Genomic DNA, 25,249 nt, shown 5'->3' with positions numbered 1-25,249 from the left:
GCACAAATCTTCAAGATTTTTCAAAAATAGCAGATCTACAAGCTTGCAGCGCGGCACAAAGTGACACACTGCAAGCTTGTAGATCGCGCTGTGAGATATATATATATATAGCTAAAATCTAAAATGACACAGATGCTTTCCCGGTCTTAATGGGTTAATTTACAATCAGGCTGTCATGTAGTGTGTCTGTCCACACACTCCTATGTACAGATACATTATGTTCCCACAACTCAACCGTGCATTGGTTTGATACACACATACACACACACACACACACACACAGCATGTTAGGGATTCATGCAGGGAACACATACAGTACACAGCCTACTGTCCCTGAGGGTAGGTACGTGCAAACATAGGAGCCAACCGGTGCCCAAGCACCTGCCCAGATTGCCTTCATACAGCAGGAGAAAGCGCCTTTTTTAGATATTACATAATTTCTCTCTTTATTTACAATAGGGCACTTCCCTTCGCAAAACTGTGTGCACGGCCCTGTCTGAGGTTGTTCCTGACCAAAAGTAGGACAGTCTTGTCTAGTAAAAAGCCCTTATGTTGAGGTGTCTGGTGGCCCAGCCAGTTAGTGCACATGCACACAGACCATATGCTCCTCGTGAGCGAGAGGACTCGGGTTTGAATCCAAGTCAAACCCCCGTCTTGTCTCTCCTCTCCCTCTACTCTTGATTCCCTCTCTCTCTACCTATCTGAAATAAAGCATACTGTAAAGTGCAAAAAATGTATAATGATAAAAAAGCCCTCGCAGAGCCAACTTCGGATCTCCCTTCTCTTCTTACATTCCTCTATGTTTACATTATTTAATTCCTTCATTCATCCTCTCCCTTTTGGCTTCAATAGTTACTACTGACGTTCAGTACAGCTATGGCTGTATGCCAAAGATATGCTTTCAATGATCTCTCTTCCTCCCTTGACCATATGGTGCCGACATCCACCCTTTCTCTGAAATTAATCAACTCTTTGTCTCATTTCCTCTCATAGACCAAGTCTATCAGGCTGTTCAAGTGTATGATTATGCTTACTTTGATTGTTTTTTTATTATTATTGCATGTGTTTCAAATTAATCATATGCTTCAATTACTTTTTTAGCAGTAACAGCATTATTTGTTTTCCATGTTCCATTCATGTTTCTTTCTCCTCTCTCTGTGTGTCTCTTTCTCTGTCTATTATTCTCTCATATCAGTGTATTTGGCAGTGGACTTATCCAGTGCGCACGCACTCTCACATGCTCTTTTATCCATCAATTGCTTCTGGCATTGAAAACCTACCAGTCCCTCCATCCCCCCCACCCCACCTCCCTGCTCTATTTGGCTGGCCATCTCTCCCGCTCTCTTGCTCACTCTACCATTCCCTTTTTTCAGGCGGTACATCTTTCTTTCTCTGTCTCTCTCTGTCTCTCTCTCTCTCTCTCTCTCTCTCTCTCTCTCTCTGTGTGTGTGTGTGTGTGTGTGTGTGTGTGTGTGTGTGTGTGTGTGTGTGTGTGTGTGTGTGTGTGTGTGTGTGTGTGTGTGTGTGTGTGTGTGTGTGTGTGTGTGTGTCTGTGTGTGTCTGTGTGTCTGTCTCTCTTTCTCTCTTTCTCTTTCTCTCTCTCTTTCTCTCTCTCTCTCTCTCTTTCTCTCTCCCTCTCTCTCTCCCCTTCTGGCAATTTATTTTGCTCTCTGCTGAGATGTTCTGTCTGCGTCTCTTGGGAATGGGTGGTGTAGGTCCCCTCCCCTATCCCGATTTTCTCATCCTTGGCTCTGAAACAGGCACAAATGAAAAAGAGTCTGAACGAGTGGAAGAGAGTGTGAAAGGGGAAAGGGGCGTCAGAAAGCAGAAAGTGAACGAAGGTGGCTTCAAATAATACAAAACCCAGCATGAGTTTGGGGGTTTCCCACTGCCATGCAGTGAGTACGGAGACATCATGGCCGTCTGCCCTATCACAGCTCATAACACATTGTCTGTGTGTTAGTTTGTGCATGAACCTGTCTGTGTGTCTGTTTTGCCAATTTGTCTTGTGTGCCTGCTATAGGTCTAAAGTTAAACTGAAAGGCTACATGGTCATGTTGCTGAGCAGGTTTAATAATCCTAGGATTGTTGATGTTCAAAAGACACTCAAATATGTGAGATTAAGATATGTAAGATTTGTACTCTGTAGACTAGTGCATAACCTCAACCAACACTGCAATTGCCAAGATATGCCATTTCCACCTTCATATGAGTGACTATGTCATTTTGCCCAAATTGCCCATGCCTTTGATTGTGACCTTGTCCTTAGTCCTTTTCAACCCAAAAGTGAATCATCTCAATCGGGGGAGCCTACGGAACATTCCCACAAAGTTCCATGAAAATACAACCATCTGTTATTCAAGTTATTCTGCTAACTGACAGACCCTGAGCTTGATTGTGAGTCATACTGTGTGACCTTATGGGCGGAGGTGAAAATGACGAGGTATGGTTATGTTTCTATAATGATGATTACATTTTGTTGTAGAGATTTTAGACTTTCTATCTGGTAACACTGTTGGGAAAAAAAAGACATACATCTTGAGGATTTGATTCAACTAGTGCCGTGCCTGTTCAGGGCGTGGCCATCATTCCGAACGTGTGTCCGTTCAGAGCGGGCCAGTTCTGGAGAACCACTCATTTGATCGACTTCACCCTCGACTACACTTCTTGTCCTCAGTAATACACCCGCTAAGAGGGAAGAGTGAAGTCAATCAGATGAACGCCTTTCAGGATATGGAAAGGACATACATACACAGACAGGCCTACATTCTGTACATACAGTATATACATACAGAGATTCCTGAAATGTATAGATTGGTGGTATTTCAACAAATTCCTTTTAGTCTCATCTGTCTTTTCTCTAATCTATTCTACAGACCTGAGGACATTGACATTCTCTTCCCTTCTCTCTACGTCTGTTTCTTCCTCCTTCGTCTCTCCATCCTGCTATCTCAGCCCTGTTTCCTTTACTCTGAGTCCCCCCTTTATCGCTCTCTCCCTCCCTCCCTCCTGCCTCCTGCTCTCCAGTCCTTTCTTCCTGCCAGGTTTTAGCTGCTGTCACCGCTCAGACATCTCAGGAATGCCTCCAGATGTTTCATTAAGATGACTCAAGTGCACAAACACAGTGAAAACCCTGAAGTTAATTTAACTCTTGAGTGTGTCAAAATGTGGACCTAGGATGTGTCCATTTGTAGAGTTGAACCACCACTAAGGATTTTGTGGTGTGTGTACACACACACACACACACACACACACACGCACACACGCAGCACGCTTCCATTCCAATGCTCTTACACGGTAGCAGATATACATAACCTTTTGCTCCGAATTCCCTTTTCTGAATCATTCTTAATGCAGTGCTGTCACTTTGAATTCTAAGCTTTCGTTGGGAACTGCAAATGTAAAGTGACATCGGCATTTCAGAGAAAGTCAGTCATGCGAACACCACATCTACTACACTCAAGACACAAGCGCTTGCAAACAGACACAGGTCTGTTTGCTGCAAGGACTGTTGAAAATATTCTTGCAAATCTAATTTCCAGTAGTTTTCAAAAGAAAGAAAAGGTAAGAGGGCCATGTTTCTGATGACTACATTGTAGGACAGTGGGTCCCAAATGGTGTGCCGAGACACACTAGTCTAGTGTGTGAGACAAGCCCAGCCTTGTGACAGCCACACATTTTTATTGCAATATACGTATACAGCTATACAATTTTAATGTATTTATTGTATATACTATATCAGTATTGTTTCCCAATACAGAGTCAAATTCTATAAACTAAAACATATATATTTTACCAACTTTCAACCTGGCATCCCTATTTTGGGCATGTCAAAATAGGTGAACATTTTAAATCTTTTAATGTTTTCACAAATGTTTAAAAACTGCAAAAATAGCAGATCATCACACCGCAAGGCGTTATATGCTTATTGATAAGCTATTTTCGCTATGAATAGGCTAGCCTACAGGTGTGCGTTGATTTTGACTTGCCCATTGGTATGCCTTGGGCACAAATAGTTAGAAAACTACTGTCTACTATGTATACACGTGCACATCATCCCAGACAGTGTGGTTCTGCCGGGCATTGCTGCATGGAGGTAATGTAGGCCAGTGGCTTAAGGCCTGTCGGAGCAATTGTATGCAAAGTCAGACATCTCTGCTCTCCTGGTCCTACAGAGATAATGTACACACACACACACACACACACACACACACACACACACACACACACACACACACACACACACACACACACACACACACACACACACACACACACACACACACACACACACACACACACGCGCTGAGGTATTTTCTTTAGAATGATTGAATAACTGAAAAGTATTAAAAAGTTGTAGATGTGTCCCTGGCAACTGAATTTCCCCTACGGGATCAATAGTAAAGGTCTATCTATCTATGATGCTCACTCGTTAATACGTTAATATATACCGTACTATAGAATACCACACCACGCCACACCTTGTCATTTTCTAACTGTAGGTGTTGTCACCACTATCGATAGTTACACTACTAACCAAAAGCGGCATACAGTATGTGTCTGCCATGGCCCAGTGCTCACTGGGAATAGGTGGTCTAATGGGATGTGTGGCCTCGGGCTGATTGACAGGTGTCTGGCCTGTCCAAGGTATCAGATGATTGACACCTGGCCTACCCACTGACTTAGCAATACAGGGATCAGATGATTGACAGGTGTCTCTCACTGACCTAAGCATGTCTGGAACGGACACATGGCTTGCTGTGCTAAGGGACCCCGCCCCCCGGACTGAAGATCTGTGTGTGCGTGTGTGTGTGTGTCGTTTTGGGTGGAGGTTGGTGTAGTGTGCACACATTCTTTCAGGAGGTTGAGGATTCTCTTATCCTTAGATATTTTCCCATGAGTCACCATCTGTCTATCTGTGTCTTTCAGGAAAGGTCATAGTTCAGTTGTTATGGATATGAAGCTGGTCTCTGTGTTTACATTCCCACCTGGGAATGTTTGTACTTCAAACCTCCCTGGTTTTCTCCGTCTCACTCTATCACTCTTTCTCTCTGTAGTTTACTTTGAGTGTTTTGGCTGGGCTAAACACACAGAATGTGTGTTGTGCTAGGCTAGCTCGCAGTTAGGAACGACCGGTAATATTATAATTTAGTAAATGTATAATGTAATGCTAAGTTTGGTACCTCACTACCTAACATGCCATTCATTGCCTTCCATTTTGCCCGTGTTTGTGTATGTGTCAATGTCTACCAGAGTGTGCTGAAAATGCCAGACGTGGCTCACCTATACACACCTCTAGGTTGCCTTGCGTTATCTCCACCAGGCAGGGCGGCTATAACTGAATGGGTAGACTAGAGAGGCAGTCTGGGAAACGGAAGGTTACGGTGACGCGGGCGGTCTTTGTGTTGAAGTGTCCCTGATTATAAATGATCTATTTGGGCATAATCTTTGCAATGCTTTGGCTGTGTTGTTGTTGTTGCTGCTGCGTGTGTGTGAAGTACAGACAGGGCAGCACCAACCAGTCCTGGTTGGCCCATGTTTGGCATAATGAAATGACTCTTCCCTGAGGTGCTGTTCAACATGGAAGTGAAGGAGGAGGGGGAGGAATAGGGCTGTCACGATTATGAAATTTTACCTGACGATTAAATGTCACTGAATTAATTGCGATTAACTTATATGAGTATATGAATAGAAATTACTTTTCTATTTGGCTTTTAGGATTTGAAGTTGCACAGGGAAGATGATATGACAAATAACCTAAATATACAAAGAAATTACTGACGTGTGTGTGTGTGTGTGTGTGTGTGTGTGTGTGTGTGTGTGTGTGTGTGTGTGTGTGTGTGTGTGTGTGTGTGTGTGTGTGTGTGTGTGTGTGTGTGTGTGTGTGTGTGTGTGTGTGTAAGGTGGCAGGGTGAGAGAGGGACAATGTGATGTGAGTGTAGCAGCAGCTTGAGGGTGAGTCATAAAGACCAGTGATTGGGCCCCAACACAGCAGATAAGAGTCAAAGGTCAAACATTGTCCATCTGTCCTGTCCTCATTCTACAGAGGGGCGTGGGCCTGTCTGTGGTCAGGACAGGTCATTCTACCCCGCTTGTTCTTCTTAAACCATTTATTTATTCTATTGTGCGCTGTGTTTGTTCAGTTCTCTCCTCTATCCTTTTTTCGCCTGCCTCTTGCTTCTTTTAGTGATTCACATACTGTAGGGATTTGTCTAAGATGGCTTACTGTCATATAATCATCTATTTAACATCTTGTTTAAATTAATTCAAGTAATGAAAATAAAACCACTCCAATTATGGAAACAAGGGGTTTTTCACAAGACAGCAGCAGCAATCCACTAACTGATTTACTGATTCACCCCTCTCCTTCTCTTCTTGTGGTGCTAACCACATGAACCCTAGTGTCCCTATTCTGGGCATGTACAAATGTGTAATCGTTCGGGGAAAATTGGTGAACATTTGGAGAAAATAACAGTCTATATATATAATAACTAGCTCACAACGCGTTGTGAGATTGTAGACATCAGCTTGTACAAGCTGTGATCTTGTAGTTCTCGTGAACTTTTTTCTGTGAAGAGATTTGGTGTAGAGGAAAAGGATTTGGTTTAGAAATAAGGAGGGGGCCAGTATAGACCCCCCGAGGGACCCGTAAAAAGGTCTCATTGTTTCAAATTGTTCTCTCCTCCTCTCCTGCCTGTCCTGCAGTCAGTCAGTTTATTATGTGCAGGAAACGGTCATTCATTCTCACCAGGTTTTGTGTTTTTCACTGAATAATAGTCCATGGTAGTGGGAAAGGACCAGAGGGAGAGACATACTGTGGGCCCATTAATTAACCACTAAAACGTATATACTTCTTTGACCAGGGTCCCCCAGGGGTCTGTTCTTGGTCCACTCCTTTTTTCCCTCTACACCAAATATATTCACTAAAAATAGCCGATCTACAAGCCTTGTGTCTTGTGGATTGGGTATTTTCGTTGAATGTACTGCTTTCACCTAATATGACATGCCCAGAAAAGGGAAGCTAGGGTTCATGTGGTTAAAGAGAGCATTTACCTACTCACACTTATGTCAAAGGCACTGTCTGGTGTGAGTGAACATTTTCTGCTTTTCAGCTGCTTTTGTATAGAAAAGTGTGTGTGTGTGTGTGTGTGTGTGTGTGTGTGTGTGTGTGTCATTATTTTGCTTCTGCCCTTTGTGTGTGTGTTGTATTTATATTGTGTATGCCAGGAAGTAGGAGTACAGACAGAGAGCTTGTGTGTTTACCCCAGCGGGGGGCCCAGGCTGTCTGCTTACTACTATGTCTGTCTTTCTGTCTGTCCCTCTCAACTAGAGGCTGAACGCACTCCTCCGGGACACGCAGTGCTCACACAGTGCCATCATAGATTTGGCTGTGAATTTCAAGTTCACAGTAAAATCCTCAGTGTTCATTTAACTCAGAGAGTGTACAAATGTAACCAAAACATTTGGTATACATTTGTACACTCTTGGAGTTACCAATGGATAAATTAACACAGAGCAATTTACAAAAAAATGTAGTCAATGTCAGTGACGTGTGAATAAAGATGTCTTTCTTTTTGTACAATCTATGTATTTATGTTTTATTGTAGTGTATAGAGAATATAGGGTAGTGTGCTTGCCCGGGAAAACAACAGAAGGAGCAGATGATGTCATTACACACAGAGGAAGTGCAGAGATCACATGTGTACATTTGTGTGTGACATGTGAATAGATGAGTTCTGTACTCCTGTGTGGTTCCCACTGACCATTCTTCCACAGACCACCACAATAGGACACAGAGGTGCATTATTCTGTGTGTTTATTTTACATGTCGTTTGGCCCTCATTGTAACGATACGCATGTGTTGGACTGTACAACAGATAATGGAGCCATAATTTTAGTTGGATGGTAGAGGGAATAGTTACACAGATTACACCCTCTACAATAACACTGTCCTCAGCCAGTAATGGGCCGGGCTGCATAGACTCACTCTAATGTCCTGGGAGGTGTGTGTGTGTGTGTGTGTGTGTGTGTGTGTGTGTGTGTGTGTGTGTGTGTGTGTGTGTGTGTGTGTGTGTGTGTGTGTGTGTGTGTGTGTGTGTGTGTGTGTGTGTGTGTGTGTGTGTGTGTGTGTGTGTGTGTGTGTGTGTGTGTGTGTGTGTGTGTGTGTGTGTGTGTGGACGTTATTTGACTCTGATTTATGCTTGGGTGTGTGCATATGGACACGTTATGCATGGTTGCGCGTGCCTGCCCCACACCCCTGTGTGTGTGTGTGTGTGTAGTAATAGTATTGCTTCCATGACCACGCCTTGATCTTTATCTGTGTGTGGAGTGGACATTACCTCTGCTCTGAAAGGGCCATTGTCAATCACCAGGAGAATGCCGCACAAATGACTGTCCATACGTACAGGGGATGAAATGCTAATAATATATACACACAAATGATTGTCCATACAGGGGATGACGTGCTAATATATACACACAAATGTACTTTGCCGATGTTCTTTCCTCTCCGTCATCCATAGCCTTTGGGCTGCTCTTCACTGCTCACACAGTCTGATTGAATTAGCCTCCGATAGCGACGCTATCTATTGAATTAGCTAGTCATTACTTTCCCAGAGACGAACACTGGATGTCCCTCCCTGGGCTAGCTAAGCTAACAAGCTGTGCCGTATGTATTGTGTAGCATGAATCATTCCTGATGGATAGCTGTTGCCACTAACAAGTTTTATGCTAGGTCAACAGCTTCCTTCAAGGATATATTTTATGTTGCCTAAGCACTCATGTGAGTGTAGCAATATGTGTTGATAATAACACACCTTCAAAACTTGTTGTGCTGGAAGTAAAATAAGATTGCTACATAATTTGCTGAATAATAACTTATACAGGCTACAGTATTAAAGCTCTTTACACCAGCCAGATTTAATTTGCAGCACAATTTCACCATTCACATATGTTGGTTAATTAATATAAAATATTTCTTAGAATTCGTTAAGCTTCCTTTAACCATGTTAAATTGAATTACTGCTAATCGAGTCAAAATGTAGTAAGCAGAAAGAAAACATTCACTGTAGGTAAGCTATCGTAAAATGGTCTACTAAAAGGATTACTGGATTAGAAATAAAAGGACCGTGGCAGAGCACAGAATCTCAACACATAAAATCAACTGTAATGTTAACCTCTCCACCTATGCGTTCAGTATGTGGATTAGATGGCATGAGGTTGAGTAATCTTTATAATGACACAGCTTGACACAGCTTCCATTGTGGTTGTACAGCAAATTCACCATCCTGCACCGACCAAACCACACAACACAGCTGGACCACAGATCAGCAGAAAAGCAGTACTGTACCTACCACAACAACACACAGTTATAATGAAACCATTCACAGGAAACCATTAAACATCACCATCCACATCCACTGTCTGTGTGTCTGTAGGATAACCAGGCCAAACGTTAAATTGGAGCACTACAGTTTGCTGGTCTATGGTTGGCTTGCCTCCACACGAGAGATGGGGATGGTGGGTGCAGGAGAGAGAGAGACACACACACAAACACATAGAGATGGGAGAGGGAATGAAAGACGCAGAAGGAGAGAGCAAAGGATGGTGAATTTTGTCATCTTTAATTCAGGCCATAGCAGCGATGTGGCCCTCATGTCTTGATTTCAAGCAGTCTGTCTGAGGCTTGGAATTGCTAAGCAGCTAGGTTGTGTAGCTGTTAAATAAGACGCACTTTTGCTAAGAAAGTAATCATCTGCAACTAAGACACACAAGCACACAGTGGAAATGTAAAAGCAATGGTTCTGCTAACAGTATCAAACACATGCTTTGGGTTGGCTTTGGGTCCACTGACTCATGCAGAGAATAGCTGATTTTGGCACGCTACACCGCCGTATGATGAAATATAAATTGGGCTTTAAGCTGCTGGGCCTGATCACCCAAAGTAAGCCTGGTTGTCTTTTCAACCAGGCTTACTGGTTGTCTTACTGGTTGTCTTTTTAATCCCCACAGGAAATGTGGGGATTAAAAAATGAATCATTTTTCAATTGCATACATTTCAGTCTTGTGACATTGCTCTGACGTTATATTCTAAACAATTTGGGGACCATCTTAGGAACCGAAGTTGCCCAAGCTAAGCCAGATGAGTCTGTGAACTGATGTATTGAGTCACTCCTTCAGGTTCTGTTTGGACACATGAGGGCGTTGACCGCTACACCCTCAGTGAGAATGTATCAGTAAAATTCTGTGTTGATTTAACTCTGACAGTGTACAAATGGATAAATTAGCCTTGTGTTTTTTATATACCCTAATGGTGCACACTGGTCAAGTCAGCATACAAAATGGCCACTGTCCAGGTATCATACTTAATGCAGTGAAGTTGTCTGTATCATGGCTCATAAGTCATATGTGAAGGGAAAAAAACTGCCATCAAAGTCATACAGTGTTAGCCTCCTCTGGTGATGTCACTGGCTTCTCCTTCATCTTCCCATTATATATTTTAGGGGAAACACCTGGCAGCAAGCCAGCAAACTGCAAACATTAGCCCATTGCTATCTTATCAGCTGGCATTGGCCATTGCACAGGGGCTGGCTACAAGTGGTTAGCCTCTTCCTGCCTCTCCTGTAATGTGAGCCGACACAGCCAGTGCCAGGATGTGATCTCTCTCGATCTCTCTCGCTCTCTCGATCTCTCTCGCTCTCTCTCTGCAGATCCACAAGCTCACAATGTGTTGCAGATACAATTCATTGTGAGCTTGTAGATCTGCACTTTTTGGCATGCGACATGATGGAGCATACATTTGGCATGTGACATGATGGAGCATAAATTAAGCATTAGTCTCTTGCATGCTCTGTCTGTCGCTCATACACTTTCTTTTGCTCTCATCCTCTCTATCTCTTCTAGTGTGTAATTCCATTAGGCTATTAGATAATTGCTGTTGATGACGCCATTCAGAGCTGTTGTATCTCTAGACAGGATAGTGTTATCATGTAGTCTTATTAAATTGGGAAGGGGGGGAGGCGTCCAGCTCAAAGGAAGTGAGGGGTCAAGCAGACGGTTGTAAGTCCCTCCCATCCTTATTCCCTGGCTCTGATCCAATACTTAGAAAACACACATCCTTCCCTAGCTTCCTTCCATGAGGTTGTATCGCTGACCCAAAATGAACAGAAAGTGGAGGAAAACAAAGGAAAAGCTGTCATGAATTCTGGCCAAGAGAACCAGAATCATCAATGAGCGCAAGCAGCCTTGTGAAGACTGGCCATTGTACAGGTTAACTCCTTCAGTGTCTCTCTCGCTCTCTCTCTCCTCTAAAATTCCAAATAAAAAATGAGCAGAAACTGGACAAATATTATGTGTTTTCAGACCTTGAATTATGCAAAGAAAATGATTTCATATTTTTTCATAAACATCACAGTACTAGTGTTTCAACTTAAGAAGAGTTCTCAATGTCAAGATTTTCTTTACCACTAGCACTGTATTTGCCATCCAGCTGGTTCTATTGGAAGAGGATAGAAATAAATGACCCCAGCAGTGGCTTTTATACTTTTCCTCGTTATAATAAGATTTGGTACAGGTGATCACCTAATCAGGAGAATGAGGTGTGCTTGTGTTGGAACCCAACTGCGTTGCTCTCTCTCTCTTTCACTGACACCAGACTTGGAGAGGAAACAGGAAAGGCCTGAGAGTTTTTGGTGTTGGGACGGAAATCCTGTTTGGAGGCGTGCCCCCTCCTCCCTCACTTCACTCTCTAGATGTCTCTCTATCGTCTTCTCTGTTTTATTGTTTTTCCCACCCCAAAAAAAACTCATTTTGCTCTCAGTGTGGCTTTTGCTACTGGCCGAGCTCGGACGCGTTCTGTGGTTTTTGTACAGTTTGGGTCATTGTGTCCGGGGGAACAATGTGTTGGCACGGAGACGAAGAAGATGAGGACAGCTCCGAGGTGAACAGTTGCTGTTGTTTGTTTACTTTCTTGTCCCTCTCACTGTGACTGTGATTTCTAGTGATTCATTCTCTCTCTCTCTTGCTGCTCTCCTGATTGTGTGTCGCTGACTTTTCGTCTTTGCTAGTTGTGACTAAGAGACTGTACTTGTAATTGTTAAGTTTTTCACAAAACAGCAGTGCTCTCTGTACCATGCTGGGGTAAACTGTCAACGGCTGTTGAAAAGGCTCATTTTAAGCGGTAGTTGTAGCTGTGTGTTTTACTGGTACTAAAAGCTTTCTTGTTTTTTTCCCTACCCTTTTACAACCTTTTATGCTTTATGAGATCAAGTACTGACAGGAAGGAAGTGTGATAACAAATTCAAATAATATTGTCCATAGCCAACTGAAACACACGTGTGCTCTGACAGAGGTATAACGAATAGTACTCTTTAAACTCATGTTTCTGTTATATATTCCAAATATACTTGAACAGTGCAGACAGGTTTGGTTTGATTTCCTCTTTCTGTTCCTTCACGTCCTCCCATGTTGACGGTGACACATTTTCATCTCTACCCTCATCTTCTCCCTCGCCGCTCACTATCTCTTTCCTCTCATTACTGCCGTTATCCTGCCCACCATCTCTTCCTCTACCTCCCTGCTAGCTCTCACCATCTCTCCATAATAGTAGTACTATACCCTAGCCTAGTGAAGGTTTATAGTGTTGGAAAAGCCGGCTACGTATTTTTTTAACACTTGAACCGTAGCATCCCGATTCTGGGCATGTCAATGTCATAATAGGGGAACATTTGTCGAAAATAGCTGCTCTACAAGCTCACAATGTGTCACATTGCGGCATGTTATTAGTTGGTAGATCGGCTTTTTTTGTCAAAACGATTTGCTGTAGTGTGTGTAGAGGTTCCAGGGAAAAACGGAACGGATCAAGTATAGAGCTTTGGTGGACTCCGGTCAACAAATTATAGTATAGGGTTTGAAGACGTTAGGTTATGGGATTTTTGTCATGATTGATTGATTATACTTGAAACAAAGATACATACATTTAACATTACAATCACATTAGACAATGAGGCCCTGTAACACAGTCGTTCCCAAAAGAGAAAGTAGTTTGCCTGGGACCCAAACTAGTGAAAATAGCAGATCTACAAGCTCACAAACATATATATTTTTTGATGTAGGAACATGGGTCCCGACCCACTGTTTGGTAAACAGTGCTATAACATGCAGTTGGTCTGGGATTAAGCTCAGTCTAATCTTTTCAAATAGTTGTACTCCGTATCTACTTGATGGTAACAATTCATATTCACCGTTCAGAATATGATTGGAGTCACAATGATCATACTAAGGCTGGTCGGCAAGCCTTTGTATGTTATGGTAGACTGACAATCTTTTAGCAGATTTTCAATTGGTGGAGCAGTTTCTACTTAAGGTAGTGGACAGATTTTATTGTAGTATTGCAATACTGTAGAACACTCACATAATCTGGCGCCAATACCTTTAAAGTATTTGTTTTGTTTTTAGCAGACAAGTCCAATGTGTTTTTTTTAGAGGATAACAGTGGTCAGTCATTATTACTCACAAGTATTTGTTTGAAGGCACCTGCTTGATTTCTTCATTATGAACAACAGCATGATCATTAGAGTCTGATGGTGAACCAAATCTCTTTTTTGTGTTTATCACAAGAGCATTATTATCATTCCACTCAACCACTTTTTTTACACCATGTTGGTGCAGTCCAGGTCTGTCTGAGTGAACAGATAGATAGCAGGTCTATCATCATCAGAATATATTTACAATGTATTGATTTGGTGTATCTGTACGACAAATATTAGAATAAAGAGTGAAAATCATAGCTGAACTCTCACGTCACTGGGGGGCGCTAACATTGGTTGTGATAGCTGATGGAAAAAGGTTTTGTTCACATTTACAATCTGCACTGGAAAAAGAAGCGTACCAGTGAATCAAGTATGAATTCAGTTCCAACTGATCAATTTTCAACAACAAAATATCCGATTGTATTGAAGGCTGATGAGAAATCTAGAAAGAGGGCTCTTAGGTGTTAGATTTTGTCTATGATGTTTAGAAATCATATGAACCAACGAGGCAACAGCATCTGCTGTACCACAACCTAGATATAAGCAAAATTACTTGGCTCGAGTTTGTCTTTTATTGTACTGACAAGATGTTGGTGCAGTATTTTTCAAGAGATTTCATGATCACTGTAGTAAGAACTATGGGTCCAAAATCCTTATGTGTAAAGCTTCCTAACTTTCTGCATTGCATCAGGCTTGAGAGGACTGTTTCCTGGCAACCTTTTCTGGACCACTTTGAAAGGGGTTTTGTTTGTCATTTGTCTTCGAAAATAAAAGAAGTCCATAAGCAATCTCTAAACAACTCTCTCTCTCTGTGTCTCTCCATGCAGAGTGACCCGGGCGGGCTGTCGGTTCTGGAGCAGCTGGGAATGGACCAGAGCTCAGACTTCTCTGACACCAGCATGCAGCAGCGCCTGGACGAGGAGCGAGAGAAAATCCGCAGGGAGATCCGCAAGGAGCTGAAGATCAAGGAGGGAGCCGAAAACTTGCGCAGAGCCACAACAGACAAGAGGAACGCACATCAGGTCTGCCATACCATACCATGCCATGCCATGCCAAGCTGGTGTACGGTACACAAACACAGTCACCTTCACTACTTAAGCCCAATTTATCATGCGTTCCTTACTTTGTCACTGAAGCATAAATCAGGCTTTAGACCAGTGATTCTCTACGTTTTTAATTTATTTTTTTTAATTTATTTTACGGTAGTAGTCTCTCTCCAAAAGCCTGGCATCAGTTGTGTGGATCTTTCTTTAATTGAATCTACTGAGTCTAAAGCACTTTGCGCTGCATTTCATGTCATGAAGTGTGCTATACAAATAAAGTTTATTATTAAAGGGAGATAATGATAATGATGCAAGCATCCACACGATGAATGATAATGTTCTTTAAACATGAGTGAGTGATGTGTTGCCCTGTAAATTGGGATGTGTTTAGATTGATTGGCTGTCAAGTGTTTTCTATTATTCATCCCATCGATGTGAAAGTGTTCCCAATGATATTGTTCACCACCGTCGTGTGTTATAGTTGTGGTGGACTGAACTGTTCACTTAAGTTGGAATGAACTTATACATATATAATTATTGTTATCCTTATCTTTGTTGGTGTAGACAGCCCTTTATCCTGCACCAGCACTAAGGTGGATGTGGATGTAATGTAGCCGTTATATCGAATGACCCTGTTTACATCCTGCTATTAAATATGCTTTAGCTGCAATGTCATGCAATATCTGTTAATGGCTGGAACATTGCCACATTTGCTTGACCATGACATCCTGCAGATTTCACTAACATTCAGGAATTTCCATGGGCTTTGTTAGTATAAAGCTATTAAATCATAGAGGTAATTCATAGATACAATCACTGTAGTTCTCATCTCATCTAGGTGGACATGATGTTAGAGGTCAATTTGACATTGTATTGTTAACCACTTAAGTCCTGTTTTGCCTTGTTTTTTAATTGAAAAAAAAAATTGACTTTGGAAGAATTTCACCTATAATGACATTCCCAAAATAGTAACGCCAGGTTAAGACCCAGTACATATACATATAACTCAGTATCTTTCATTTCCTGGCTGGACAGCTGGTGCAACAATATATGAAGCACACAATCTTTGTTGCTGTTTGTAGCACCAAGTACTCCCTGGTACCTTGTCAATTGTCTCAGTAGAGTGCTTTTACAGTATAGTACTATTATTAACATAAAGGCTACACAATTTGGAGAAAATGGGTAATTGATTCAGGCAAGCAATGTTGAAGATTAGTCTACATTTGGATACATTTGTTAATTTCCAGTAGTTCTAGTCAAAACATGCTAGGCAGAACCAACTTTTTATTACCAAAGCCTGGTTCAACCAACGTTAAATAGCTTGATGGATTGTTTGCATTGTTCCTCAACAGTATTATATTCAAAACAAGGATGCGTAGGAGGTGTAAATCTGTGGTTTGTGGTGTTGCCTTCAGGTGGACAGCCAGCTGCGGAGCTCGAGTCGGAGGCTGGACAGCCTGCACGCTCAACTACAGGAGCTGGACGCACACATCGTGGTGAAGGGTGGAGATGACAGTAAAGGTATATATACTGTATATGAATTATGAAACAGTCACTGGTATAATAGATTTCTATATAGAGATTTGAGAAGGGCAGACAGAGTAGGACAGTGTGTGGCCAGTAATTTTTTCCCGCGCAAGGTACGGCATGGTACAGTGCACGCTAGAACGTGCCCCCGTCCCCCCCCCCGTAGATTCACGAGCCAAGTACCCAAATGGCTACTTTGCATAACAGGTTTACAAGTGAGTGTGAAAATGTATCTTCAGATTCCTCACACCTCGCATCTATAGGCTACACGCAGAGCCGGTACACAGCATGTTGGCCTCAGTAGCTGCTGCTTCCAGTATCCTATCTGCACGCAACAATGCCTCAGCCACCGTCGAAGAAGAGAAAGATACTCGTTCAAAGCAAACTTTTAGTTTCAGCTCTATAATTCATGGCATTCCTTGAATTTATATTAATTTAAAACGACTAAAACAAAGCTAAAAAAAAGATTTCCTATACAAACATGTTTCCTAATTTAAGGTAAAATTAAATTTGCACGGTGTGTGCGCGCGTGTGACGTCATTAAAATACTGTCCTGCCAGTAAACAAATCACCAATACACCACTGGAGAGGGGCATCATCATTTTCATTCTTAAGCTCTAAATAAATAAATCATAAATAATGCTGTTCTTATAGAAAACAAAGAAGGTTTAAACATCACCTAAAATCATCTAAAACGAATGCACTGAATTTGTTTGTACATCACTGAGAAAGCTCACAGTATAAGGTTAATGCTGCGTTCACACTGGCAGCTACAAAAGATACAAAGATACAAGCTACTGTACAAAGCGATGCAGCATATCTGTGGCCGAGTCACTGAAGTGTTGATCAACACACTCGTTGACATCATCAAGTGTGTGTCCAAGGAGCGAGAACAGTATAAAGGAAAATGAAGCCAGGTGTTAAAAAGAACATAGCGGACGGAAATAATGAGTTTTTCCCCGTTACAAGCAGGAATTGTGTGGAGAGCGAAGGTGAGTGGAAATGGTTAAACATAACAACACTTGGTCTTTTGTAGCTTTGTATCTGCCAGTGTGAACACAGCATTAGTGTGAAGCGATGCTTTACGGCAATACGTTCATAAACAAATCTTTAAAAAATAGAAAAAAATCTAAAAAGTTGTGATGTTTAATTTCTGTTCATTCTAACAGACCACCCTCAACCTTTTTTCCCTCTTCTCCGTAGATGAGTGTCCTCAGTCCCCGGGGACAGAAAGCCGGAGATCAGCCCACCAGGACCGCATCGCTGCCTTGGAGAGACAGCTCAACATCGAACTCAAAGTCAAACAGGGAGCAGAGAACATGATTCCCATCTATGCCAATGGATCCACCAAGGTACAGGACCCTGACACACATCAACCCCCCCCCCACACACACACACACACACATACACATGCAAGGTCCACAAGATATACAGTACGTGAAGGTGAAACAGGGAAATGTGAGCTTAAAGCCTGATTTATGCTTAGTCGTGTGCCGGTGTCCCGCATGAAAGATGGCATATTTACAAGCTCAACGCCATGTTTTGTTAGGTCATAGATCCTGCTATGTTCAATGTGCAACGTAGTATCAATCAGGCTTTACATTAATCTACACAAGTGGATAGCATGATCCTCCCAAGTGAAGGGCAGTATTTTAAGACTGAAGGAATCTGCTGCTCTGTTAATATTGAGGTGTGTATGTGTGCGCGCACACACACACACACACACACACACACACACACACACACACACACACACACACACACACACACACACACACACACACACACACACACACACACACACACACACACACACACTACACAGCTGTGCATAATGCTGACTCAGGTGACGGTGTCCTCTATCCCATGGATCCTGCATCCAACCTTATCTCTTTCTCACACACACACACAGACAGACAGACAGACAGACAGACAGACAGACAGACAGACAGACAGACAGACAGACAGACAGACAGACAGACAGACAGACAGACAGACAGACAGACACACACACACAATCCACCACTCCCTACCCACCCTGTTCTTATGCAGCATCTCACCTATTTACCCCCACTCACCTGGAATTGGGACTATAGTACAAGGCGCAAAATGAAGCCAGGAGAAGAGGCATAAAAATGCTTTCTCTTTTCAGACCATGTGCACCTCTTTGCATTATTAACCCCTCATCAGGTGCTGGAGGCACACAAATGTTAAAACCTGAATCCTACCTTGTAAAATAATGGATAAATGAACCCATTCAAACTGGGAAAGCATACTGTATGTGTCATTTTAGATTTTTGCGTTGGCTATTCAAAAATGGCAGATATAAAAGCTCTAAGCGCGTCACTTCGTGCCGTGCCGCAAGCTTGTACATCTGCTATTTTTGAACATTTTTTAAAAACCTTAAATTTGAGTTTGAGAACTACTGATTTAGAAGGCATTTGTAGAATCGGTCTTAATGGGTTAATACAGAGAATGTGTACTGTGTATCGTTCTGCAATGAGGGGGACATAGTTGTGAAAATGGGTCAAAACACTTGCCAATGCATTCTGTAAGATAAGACCTTTATTGATCCCGCGAGGGAAATTCAGTTGACAAAGGCAGCACAGCCGTGTGTCAGCAGAGCTCACCATCGAGGACAGGGGTTCTCTCAGAGTGGGGTCCGGGACCCCCAGGGGTCCTTGAGGGAATTCCAGCAAAATTGGTTAATATAGCATCAAAATCAGTTTGACAACTTTTAACTCTACAAGCTCACAATGCGTCGTATCGTGAGCTTGTAGATCTGCTATTTTCAAATGGTGGAAATGTGTATATAGGGCTGAAGTGGGTAATGTATGTTTGGTAATAGTAATCCAAATCTACAAAGTAACTAGTAACTGAAGTTTTCAAATAATTGTAGTGGAGTAAACAGTACAATATTTGTCTCTGAGTTGTAGTGAAGTAAAAATACTGACATTTGGAAATACTCCAGTAAAGTAAAAATACCTCAAATTTGTACTTATATACATTACTTAAGTAAATGTTCTTGGTTACTTTCCACCACTGCTTCATTCTCCCCTCGCCCCATCCAATAACTCCGCCTCTAACCATATCATGTTTCATGTCCTGCTTGGTGTCATGTCATGTGACCCGTACCTATCTCTGGTCCAATCAGGATAAGAAGATGCTGCAGACGGCCCAACAGATGCTGCAGGACAGTAAGACCAAGATCGACATCATCCGCATGCAAATCCGCAAGGCTGTCCAAGCAACGGAGCACAACGATGACCCACCGGGTAGGTTGGACAGGTTGGCTGGCTGACTGACGTGTGTGTGTGTGTGTGTGTGTGTGTGTGTGGGTTGGTTATAGCCTGGAAACCAGACGAATCTGGAAAAGAAAATAGCCCTCGTAAGATTTGGTCTTGCCCCGCTCGGTTGTGATTGGTTTTCCCTGCCCCCGAAGTTGTGGGGCCCAGTATGCAAATATGGGGCGGGTTTATCACCAGATTAATTTTTTGAATTCGTCCCTTGGAAATGCAGGTTCCACACAGAGATTCCAGACTAATATCTACGCAGTGATTTTAGTCTGGCCATGCCAGGATAGGTTAGTTAGCTACCTCATTGACTAGAAAACAAGAAAAAAAAGAGTTCTATAAAAGTGTTTATGGTGTTTGGTTTATTGACTGAATGCTCGACAAACTATAGTGAAAGGTACCCAGCAACATGTGGCGTGTTAATTTAACTCTCAGACAAGGCTAGCATCACTAAAACTTAACTAAAAACAAAAAATAGGTGTGGGGGGGGGAAAAATCATTTTCAGTTAACTGAAATTAAATTAATAATTAAATTAATTAATTAAATTAAAAAGTGAACTTTAGACATAAATAAATTACAGGTTGGGTTGTCAATGTCATGATAAATTATTTTTATGTAATGTTACCCTATCAACTGAGCCAAAATATGAATTATACTATTTATATAGCACCTTTCGAAAACAAGTTACAAAGTGTTTTACAATAACAACAGTAAATATCCAATAAAGATTAGAAATTGCATAAATAGTACTATTCATCATAAATTAAGAAAAATGTGTGCAATAGAGGTGAGTTCTAGAAGAGATTTCAAAGAGGGCACTAAGTTTGCCTGCCTGGTCGAGTTTGCCGGCGACTGGCAAAAGCCTGGTTGCCGTTTGTGACAAGGCGAGAATTTGGAACCGTCAATAGGGCCCTGCTGGATGATCTCAGGCAGCGGCCTGGCTTATAGGAAGTTAAGAGATCACAGATATACACAGGAGCCAGACCATTTAGGGCTTTAAAAACAAGCAGTAAAATCTTAAAATCAACAGGTAACCAGTGAGGAGCCGCAAGGACTGGTGTAATGTGCTCACTTCTCTTTGTGTGAGTCACAGAGCCTGGCAGCTGCGTTTTGTATCAGTTGCAGTCTTTGAATATTTCGCTTACTGATACCCGAATAACGTGCATTGCAATAGTCAAGTCTGGAGGAGATAAAAGCGTGGATGACCTGAATTACATGAATGTCTCCGTTACAGTATATTGTTTAGTTTTTTGCCTTTTGTTTTGGTGGTGTGGGTGTTTATTAACCATGAAATAGAGGACCGTTTTTGTGTTGAGTTTGAAATGTTGGTTGGTATTTGTCTGTCCGTTTTCTAGGATTAATTGTATTTTGTGTACTACTACCACAAATATTATTGCTATCGTTATTTTGCGCCTACTGGTGGACGGACCTTGGGAAGCACTGTGAGGGCAAAAAAAAAAAAGCCAACACATGGTACAAAAGGAATGACTGTACTAAAAAAAAAACATTTGTGACTGTACAAAAGCAAAATTGTGATATACATCGTTTGTAAAAGTGACTGCGGTGCTCAGTAAACCTAACATAACACAATTTAAAAACGACCTAACCTACTCGTGAAACAAATTGAAAAAATAAATAAAAACAAATTCCTGAGTGTACAAATGAATGTGATTAATTCATTGCAATTAATGATAAAAAGTGGTCAAATTGACCGTCAAAGGTTTGTGTTTATCTTGTTTACTATGATGTTTCTCTCCCTACAGTACATGTAATGCATTAGTCTCTGTATGTCAGACATGGTAGTAGTAAAAACAGATCAATAATGACCCAGCCTAGCGTCTCCTCTTTCACCCACATCCTCCTACACATTAGAATCCTCACAGGGTTAACTCTACTCTGTAAGTATTCAAATGTACCAGTTTTTACACTCCCAGAGTTGACCCATTAAGACCTGAGGCCGATTCTACAAATGCCTTTTTAAATCAGTAGTTCTCAAAATGATATGTATTTGGCCGCGAACCCCCCATCTGAAAAGGTTTAGGGACCCGCCCAGAAGAGAAGATCTGTGTTAAAACTAAAAAATCCAAATTATTCAAAATGTTTCAAACACTTTCAAGATTTTTCACAGCATGTAGATCTGCTATTTTTGAGACCCACTGTTCTAAACCACTGTCCTAAATCCTAAGAGTTTTGTGAAAAACATATGTAAATGGTGCATTTGTATAGTGCCTTTAACAAAGGCGCTTTACAATGATTGTGCGTTACATTCACCCATTCACACACACACACAGTCATACGCCGATGGCGGAGGAAACCATGCAAGGTAACAAGCTGGAGGAGCCCGGGATCGAACCGGGAACCTTCCGGTTCCCAAGCGGCCGCTCTACCTCCTTAGCCACTGCCGCCCGTATGTTGCACTATATATAGCTATAATGTAAAATCACACAGATGCTTTCCCGGTTTTAATGGGTTAAATTAACACTTGTTTATGCACACACACGCGCGCCAACACACAACACTGACATACAGTACAGCACTGGAACACATGCATCACTAAGGCAGTGACATGAGAGTTTTTTTGACTGGGGAGGCCCAAGTGGTTCACTACAGGGGGTGTCATGAAGTGCAAGCGTAACTTCACAGAATAACTTGACAAAGTGTAGCAAAATAACATTTTATTCACTAATATAAGTCCCGGATTGCAGCTTTAAAACAGTTGAATTTGCATGTTCTAGTGTCTAGCTTAGTCTGCTTTCTACCATAGTTCTCAGCAAAGAAAAATGATGAGCTAAAAAGCTCTGCTTACAGGAAGCATTGCTGTCAATGAAAATCATATTGTTGTTATTCTCTGGGCAGGTTGGGCACTACTCTCTGGCACATTGCTACTTCTCAGGTTGAAGACTGAATTGCGCCTATAAATGCAAGTTTAGCTTACCCATCAAAAATTTCAAACTATAAGTCCTGCCTCTGACTGGGTAGGAAGCCAATCATAATTGGGTGGCACCTGGTTTGATCAATTAGATTCCAGACGTGGCCCATACCGCCACAGGCCACCGCCCCCTGGACACGCCACTGGAGTATCGATATTTTCCCTTTTTCAAATGGAAATAAAACAGACAGAACATACATCTCTTGATGACAGCTGCTTATTTTGTTACTCTTTTGTTTAGAATAGCCACACAAACAAATCTAAAACATAAACTGTGATCTTACACAGTGTGACACAGTGTAACTTCCTACTTTACAAAATAACATTTTCATTGTTGCCAACATTTACATACATACATAACTCCTCCTGTCCTTATTACATAAGAGATACAATTTAAGCATTTTGCAGATGCCCTTATCCAGAGCGACAAGTGTGAAATAAAAGTAAGCAGAGTAAGCATGAACCATAGTCTGCAAACACATAAGTTTATGTTTATTAAAGGATCCCCATTAGAGACACATGAATGAGCCTCTAGTCTTCCTGGGGTCCTGAACAAAGCAAATACAATACAGATGTACAACAAATACAAATTGTGAAATAAAAATGAATACAAAAAGACAAATTAACATTATAAAATCAAATCCAACAGTCCAATCAAATTAAACAAATAACATTTACATACTTGACAAGTTACTTGGCAAGATATCTCTTGATATGTTTTTTGAAAGTAATTTTGTTATGGATAAGATGTTTTTGGACAGAGCATTCCAGAGTATTAGCCATGCCAGATGTTCATGATTATAGCTAATACTTGTCCTGTATGAACAGCCTAGTGCCAGACAGGCCACTTTATTCTGAGCAACCTGTACCTTTCTCAAATCAGAATTTGTAGCCGACGACCAGATTACAGGGCAGTATTCTAAATAAGTAGACTCTACTGTTTGAACTCTACTTAGTATAGTGCAAACAGAAGAATGTAGGGCTTCAATGAAACTAGGATATCAAGTAAACATCAAACGCATCTATCTAAACGGCATGCTATCTAACATTCTTTAACATTTGTGATCAAGCAAAACGAGTGTAAATAACAAATAAAAAACATGTGAACAAGTAACCAACCTTCAGTAGCATAGTATAATTGGCCTCAATCAAAAAAGGTTACAATGGAAACGAGAGGAGTGCTAGGGGATGAGGTGGAGTCTGAAGAGATGAGTTTTCTTTTCAGACCGCGACAGAAAATGGGGAGTGGTGACAAAAAACTACGACTAGTCAAAAGCTATTATGAAAACATTGGCAGCTGGTCAAAATCAGTAGTTGTGAAATTGCTAGTGTGTGAGAGTGTCAGCAGCAGAGCAATCGATACCGTGCAGGTGAATGAGGTCTAATAGGGCTGTAACAGGGCTGTGTGGCCCGTAATGGCCTCGGCTGGAAAAAGGCTGATTAATAGAGGTCAAGAAAGATCATTGGCCTGGAAAAAGGATGACAGGACCACAAGGTAGAGAGCGAGAGAGAGATGGAGGGAGGGAGAAACGGGAATTGATGGTAAACATGAGAGGGAGGGAGAGAAGTAGAAGACATACAGTATAGTAGTTGAGAGAGGTTTTAACCACTTTCAACCTGCGCTCCCTATTATGGACATTATAGGCGGAAAATCTCAAAATGTAAAAAAATATGGGACACGCTTTGAGCCTGTATATATGGCTTATTTTCGCTGCACGACACCGCCATACGACGAAGTATAAAATGGAGCTTAAGTGGTTAAGTATAGTGTATTCCCTTTGGGGGTAGTATTATTTTCCTGTCTGAGATCATGAGAACTGATGGACGTTGAGACAGATTAAGACTGGGTAGATGGTGACCATTTGGAAGGATTACTAAGAGGCTTTTTAAAGGCAGGGCAACAGATCATTTTAAATGCTGGATATTCAAATAATGTGAAAAAGACGTACTTATGTTATAATTTGGCATTTTCACAAACAATAATTATGTTTTATACATTTCAGAAAAATCTGCCCCTGCCCTGCCCCAACATTCAATTATCATCCACTCACCAAATGGGCTTATGCATTATTTATTCAATCGCATAACGGCGTTGCTCGCCGACAAGAACTGATCTGATGCTGTCTTCCTACAGAGTATACATTTGTGATAAATCTGTGATTTCACACTTTTTCAACTAAGAGAAAGTATTTTCTTGCTGTTCTTCAGCTGTCACTGGCTGTGCAGCGGCTCTTATCCACTTAGCAAACACACTTAAGAATAATAGACATCCATACATCTCACTGTCACCTCTGCTGCCCCCCTGTTTCTTTCTATGTTTTTCTCTCTCTGTCTGTCTCTCTGCTCTCGCTAACCAGTTTCTCTTTCTCTTCTAATCTTGCTATCGTTTTTGCACTCATTAAGTCAATAACTTTCAATAACAATGGTCTATCTGTCCCTCATTCCATAGTGTGTATTGTGTACACACTACTAGACAGACAGTTTCCAGGCACCACACCCCACTAGGGTCAGCAGGCAGGATCTGGGCTCCAGGCACAACACCTTATTAGGAGATAAAAGCATCCAAATCCATCCACATACCCACCTCTGTGTGTGTGTGTGTGTGTGTGTGTGTGTGTGTGTGTGTGTGTGTGTGTGTGTGTGTGTGTGTGTGTGTGTGTGTGTGTGTGTGTGTGTGTGTGTGTGTGTGTGTGTGTGTGTGTGTGTGTGTCTCTCTTCCTTTGCCCCCCCTTCCTTTCCCTCTCACAAATCGTGTTTTGCCCAACTCATTCGATTACTCATCAGTGTCACAAACTGATTTCACCCAGGCTCTGTCTCCTTTCTTGTTTGTTTCTATTTTTCTCTCTCTCTCTCTCTCTCATGCTCACAACGCCGTTGTGAGCTTGTAGATCGGCTATTTTCACATTGTTGGCCTCTTTCTAATGTAA

The 25,249-nt window shown here is 41.8% G+C and overlaps 1 protein-coding gene across 3 annotated transcripts in view; it reads left to right on the top strand.

Annotated features, from left to right (window-relative positions):
• pkn1a (protein kinase N1a) overlaps positions 1–25,249 on the top strand; it is a 61,069-nt gene that overhangs the window by 17,472 nt on the left and 18,348 nt on the right. For 2 of the 3 annotated variants that reach the window (XM_084044318.1, XM_084044319.1), the window contains exons 2-5: positions 14,357–14,551; positions 15,988–16,093; positions 17,303–17,451; positions 19,254–19,374. In XM_084044318.1, the coding sequence (XP_083900444.1) occupies positions 14,357–14,551; positions 15,988–16,093; positions 17,303–17,451; positions 19,254–19,374 (571 nt within the window). Of the gene's footprint in view, positions 1–11,828; positions 11,939–14,356; positions 14,552–15,987; positions 16,094–17,302; positions 17,452–19,253; positions 19,375–25,249 lie in introns of those variants that run through there. The other variant, XM_084044317.1, reaches the window with a different exon arrangement.

This window comes from Gymnoscopelus microlampas (assembly GCF_963454915.1).
Source record: "Gymnoscopelus microlampas genome assembly, chromosome: 2".
Taxonomy (NCBI): Eukaryota; Metazoa; Chordata; class Actinopteri; order Myctophiformes; family Myctophidae; genus Gymnoscopelus; species Gymnoscopelus microlampas.
The sequence above is the reverse complement of the archived record's forward strand: the minus strand, read 5'-3'. Positions and strand labels throughout refer to the sequence as shown.